Source organism: Panthera leo, chromosome F2, assembly GCF_018350215.1.
Source record: "Panthera leo isolate Ple1 chromosome F2, P.leo_Ple1_pat1.1, whole genome shotgun sequence".
NCBI classification, from domain to species: domain Eukaryota; kingdom Metazoa; phylum Chordata; class Mammalia; order Carnivora; family Felidae; genus Panthera; species Panthera leo.
The window spans coordinates 80,546,590-80,551,876 of NC_056695.1; the positions used below are offsets into that span (position 1 = coordinate 80,546,590).

The 5,287-nt window shown below is 65.4% G+C and overlaps 1 protein-coding gene across 1 annotated transcript; it reads right to left on the reverse strand.

Moving 5' to 3' along the window:
* Nucleotides 1–3,696: 3,696 nt before the first annotated feature.
* GPR20 (G protein-coupled receptor 20) lies at nt 3,697–4,779 on the reverse strand. The gene has a single exon (XM_042924391.1). The coding sequence runs from the start codon at nt 4,777–4,779 to the stop codon at nt 3,697–3,699; it is 1,083 nt and encodes a 360-aa protein (XP_042780325.1).
* Between the last annotated feature and the right edge of the window lie 508 nt (nt 4,780–5,287).

A 5,287-nucleotide genomic window follows, 5' to 3' on the forward strand; every position in this document is an offset into this window, starting at 1 on the left:
TGCCACCAGGCTTTGGACTCCCAGGAAGGGGGTGGGGGCTGCAGTGTCCCTGAGGGCTCAGCAAGGGGCCAAGCCTGATGGTCGGGGAGGGGCCCCGTCCTGAGGGATGGCTGGGCCATGTGGTCTGTCTTAGGGAGGCATGGTAGGGATTCCGGCAGGCTGGCCCCAGGGCCAGAGGAGGGGAAGGGACCTGAGAGGTGGACAGTCCCGGCTGGTGCTGGGCAGACACTGAAAAAAAAGGGAGCCCGATGGGGGAGAGGCTGCCAGCGTGGGGGAGGGGCCTGACGGGGAGGTCTGGGGAGGCTCCGAGGGGCAGGTGGTCACGTGGAAATGGGGGGCAGCGTGGTGACATGACACGGCAGGGAGAGTGAGGCTGGGGGAGCTGTTTCCCCAGGCCTGCCCCCCCTCTTTCCCTCTCCGGTCCACTTTTTGGCCGGCTCCCCTCCTCCCTCCTGTGCCAGGCCACACCCTCCTTTCACAGCTTTCCTGGCTCCTGCCACGGTCAGAGGGTGGGGGTGGCCTTGGCCCCGGAACCAGGCAGGACTGGGTGGAGAATGCTAGCTCCGTTACAGCTCCAAGCCTCAGTTTCCTCCTCTGTGAATTGGGTGCACAGACCCTGTCGGTGGGTTGGTGGGGGTGTGCTGCCTCCAGAGGAGGGGAGGGAGGGGAGAAGGCAGAGGGCCCGGGAGTGCAGGGTCTGATCCCGGGCGTCAGGGGGGACATCCATCACCCACAGGGCCCTCCGCGCCTGCCCCAGGCACCAGAGGCCCCAGGAAGCTGGGGGCAGGCGCCGCAGAGACATTTTCTGCTATTAATGGACTTTAATCTAAACAGGCCCTAATATTTACCTCCAGCCGCCTCCGGCCTCAGAGGGTGCCAGACAGCAGAGTGATGAGCCCCATCCAGCCACGCTTCTTCCCGTCCAGTGCTCCCCTGGGCAGAGGACAGAGACTAGGCCGTGCGAGGCAGGAGCTGGGTGCCCAGAGGCCCAGGATGGAGCCCCATCCTGGATGCCCAGAGCCTCCGTTTCCCCATCTGCAAACTGGGGATGACAATCCCCACCTCCCAGGCCTCTGGGCAGGTTCAGAGAACAGGTTAAGTCGGTGGCACTTTGTAAGCCCACAGGCAGTGCCGTGGCCCCCCTCCCGCTCAGCTGTCTGCCAACTGCCCCCCGTCCCCCCCACCCCCTAGACGGCACCTCGGTGACACGATGGCATGCTGTCGGGCATGCTGGCTGCCCTGCCCACATCCTCCCCCTCCCCCTGCACAGGCAGGTTTGGCACCAGGAAGGGGCGAGGACCCATCGTTCTGCTGGTCTGCGCCCCAGTCCCAGCTACTGTGCTCACACCCTGCCCACAATTGTGCCATCTGTGCTCCTTCCGTCCCGCCCTTCCCAGGGCTCGGGGCCCCCAAACCTGCCCGCAGGACGGAGGGCTCCCCACACACTCACCACCGCGGCCTGCCTGTCCACGGGAGCGGGAGTGGGGTGGGGGCACGGGTGGGCCCCTGCGTGGGTCCGAGCCCACGGCAACCGCTGCCTGCCCCCTGCTCACTGAGCTGAGGGCACGAAGGGAATAAACAGGTTTAATTCAGGAGACAAGGACTTCTCGTTGAGGAGATTGTTTACATCAGATATAAATACACACGCCATCTCATGTCACTTGGGCTTCTTGAAAATCTGGGAAGGCAGGCCACGGGGAGGGGGTGCAGAGATCCCACACCGGGTCCCTATGGGAACAAGGACAGTCGGGGTCTGCCTCCAGAGACCCCTGGGCCTCAGTCCTGACAAAGAGGCCAGGGTGGGAGGGAGCCAGACGTCAGGAGGGGGAATCAAGCCTCTGAGAGAGCTGTGGGGACCCAGACAAGGTCCTGGGGGGTGACTCCCCAGCCCCCTATCCTCCAGCTGCGGTGGAGACTGGGGGAAACTGAGGCCCATCTAGAGAGAGTTCTGCATGGGGGGGCCAGCAGACTGAGCTCTCAGAGGTGCAAGGGCAGCTCCCCATCCCGGCCCCAGCTGCAGGAGACACGTGGTCACCCTCTCCAGTTGGAGCGGCGGAGGGCTCCCCCACGCCCTGGGTGTCCCTGAGAGACCCAGGGTGGATGTTGGGATGTCAGGCACGGGGACAAGGGGAGGGGGCTTAGACACCTTCCTGGATTTGGACCCCAGTGCTGTCCATGGGCACTTCCATCCATAGATGGTGGGGAGTAATGAGACAAAGCCATGAGGCAGGGCGGGACCTGGTCCCAGTTTTCCCAGATTCACGTTTGCTCACCTACCTTAAGAGACCCCTCCTCCTAGAGGAAGGCCTTGTTCCAGGACGATTGCAACTCCTCCACCCCCAAGCACAGCGGTCAGTTAGTGTCAGTCAGTCAGTCACTCTTTAGCATGAATTAGAATGGGAACCGGGGGCTGCTGCCCCTGCAGGAAGAGAGCCTGCAGGTGGTGCTGCACTGGGGCAAACACTGGCCCTCCCTCCTCCACTGCGTGACGGTCCAGGCACCAGATGCTGGTAGAGCTTCCCTGCCTGAAAACCCACCCTCGGGTCAGCATCGCTCTTGCCAGGTGCTTCTTGGCAGACAGCGAGCTCCCAGGTCCCTCCTCTGTCCCTGCAGCTCCTGCTCTGGGTCAAGCAGGAGAGAGGCTCCTGGACTGTGCCCGGCACCCAGTCGGGGCCAAGGATGGCGCTGGTTATGGTGCTGACCGCCACGCCCACTGCTGCCCAAGCATCCGGGCCCAGGAAGCAGCCCTGGGTGGGAGCCCGGGACTTCCTGGGCCTCCGGCAGGAAGGCTGTGGGCTGACATGTCCTGGGGCAGGAGGAGTCGTCCACACGGGGCTCCACAAAGGGTTGGTAAAGACAGTGCCGGCCTTGCAGTGCCCAGAACTCACTCTGTGACCCTGGCCAGGCCTTTCGCTCTTTGAACCTGTTTCCTCATCTGTAACATGGGGATATAAATGGCCTTCCTGGCTCCCACGCGGGCCTCCCTCCAGGGCCCTGAACTTGGGGGACCAGGTACTCTGCCTGGAGCCACTGAACATGTAGGACTTCTCTCTGTAAAGAAGGGCAGATCTGGGGCCCAGGGTCCGTCTCACCCTATGTCAGTGGCTGTGGCTGAGGTGGGGCCTGGTGCCTGAAGGTGCCCAACAGGCCCCTGCCCCTATAGCAGTCTATAAAGGACCCAGGGAGCTTGGCCGCTCAACAGAAAGCAGGTGGAGGCAATCCTGGCGTCTGGCTCAGAGGAGGCCGTCAGAGGCCCAAGCGGGGGGGGGGGGGGGGGGGGGGGGGGAATGGGGAGGGGGGAAGAGAGGAAAGGGAACCTCTCTGCAATTCCTAGTACCTAAAAACATCTCTGTCCCTGTTTCTGAGGAATCCCTCACAGGGTGAACGTGCACCAGGAGAGAAGCAGCTCCTGGCTACCCCTCTGAGTCTTTGCTGGACGCAGCATACACCCCAGACGGTAGGTAAACGGTCAGCCTTAGACGGCCCCTCCGGGGCCGCGGCAGACATCGCTAATCAACCACGGCACTGAGCAGCGCGCCGGGCACAGCCATCACCAATCGATCCAGGTGAAGACGATCCCACCCCCACCCCGCCACCCCCGCCCCCACCCCCAGGGCAAGTGGACGTCTGTGCCGTCCTCGACCCGGCCTGCCCAGTCCAGTCCTGGCCTTCGGTCCCCTTGCAGAGTCCTGCCCACTAAGCCTCTGGCCCGTTAGCCAGGTCCTGGGTGAAGGCGCCGGGGCCGGGGCCCGGGATGTGCTTGCGGCCCGAGGCTCGCGAGCTCCTCTGCATGCCGACCACGGTGCTGCCGTGGGGCTCGCGCTCCGCCCCGCGCCGGCGGAAGAGGCCTCGGACGGTGGCCTGGAAGCCGCTGGTGACGAAGCAGTAGACGATGGGGTCCATGCAGCTGTTGAGGCTGCTGAGGGTCACCGCCACGTGGTAGGCCACGAGGCTGGCGTGGCTCGGCACCTCGGGCCACAGCGCCACGGCCACCTGGCGGGCGTGGAAGGGTGTGAAGCAGACGAGGAAGATGACGAGCACGGTCAGCAGCAGCTGCATGGCCCGCACGCGGCGCTGGCGGCCCTGGCGCAGGAGGCCCGGCCGTGACAGCGCGCACACGATGCGGCCCGTGAACACGCTGATGACCAGCAGGGGCAGCAGGAACTCCAGGACGGTCAGCGCGAAGACGCGGCAGCAAGGCCCGCCGCCGGCTCTCACGCCCAGCACGGACAGGGTCACGGCGCCGGCCGCCAGCCACACGAAGGCGCACACGGCCCGGGCGCAGGCAGGCTGGCGCCAGCGGCGGGAGCCGTCGGGCTGCACGATGGCCAGGTAGCGGTCGACGCAGATGCAGGTGAGGAACAGGATGGAGCAGTGCATGTTGAGGAAGTAGCCGAAGACGTGGGGGAGGGCGCAGCGCAGGCAGCCGCGCGCGCCGTAGAAGACGGCGAAGCGCGTGGGCAGGGACAGCCCCACCAGCAGGTCGGTCACCACCAGGTTGATGGTGTAGACCACCGAGGGCGTCTTGGCCTGCGTGCGGCAGCAGAAGACGTACAGCGCTAGTCCGTTGAGCACCAGCCCCGCCAGGAAGATGACGCCGTGCACCGCGATCAGGGCCACCCACAGGCCGGGGAAGGCGGCGTGCAGCTCCTCGTCCAGCAGGGCGAACAGGTGGAACAGGGGCACCTCGGGCACGCTGACGTTGGCCGCCGCCGCCGCCGCCGCCGTGGTGTTGGGGGCCGCGGGGGCCCAGGGCCCCGTGGGAGACGCGGCGGGCATGACGGCGGCCAGCGCACGCCCTGGGCCTGGAAGGAAGGAGCGGGGTGGGTGACCTTTGGGCAACTGGAGCCCCGCCTGGAGGCTGGTGCCGCTCGGCTTGCCTGCCCACCGAGGCCCCCAGCTTTCCCGGCTTTGTGCCCTTTCCTGGCCTGGCCCTCAAATGCCTGCCTTCTTCCGCTCTCCATGTGGCCCCACGCCTGCCAGGGCGGAGCTTGGGCGGAATGTTAATGCTCTGAGCCTACTTCTCCGTGCAGCAGGAAGTATAAATCCCGGCTGGGCAGGACCGGCCTAGGACCAAGAGGGAAGAGGAAGGCTGTGGCACCAGGAAGCTGTGGGGCCCCGTGTTTGGTGCTCCTCCCTTACTCGCTGTGCGGCCTCGGGGAAGTCACTTAACCTGTCTGTGCCTCTCGTGCTAACCTGCGCGGCTGGCGTTGTGGAGCTGCTAGGAGGGTTAACTGAGCACCGCAGCAGCACCCAGCGCATCGTTTGTGCTAGAAAAACCCACAGT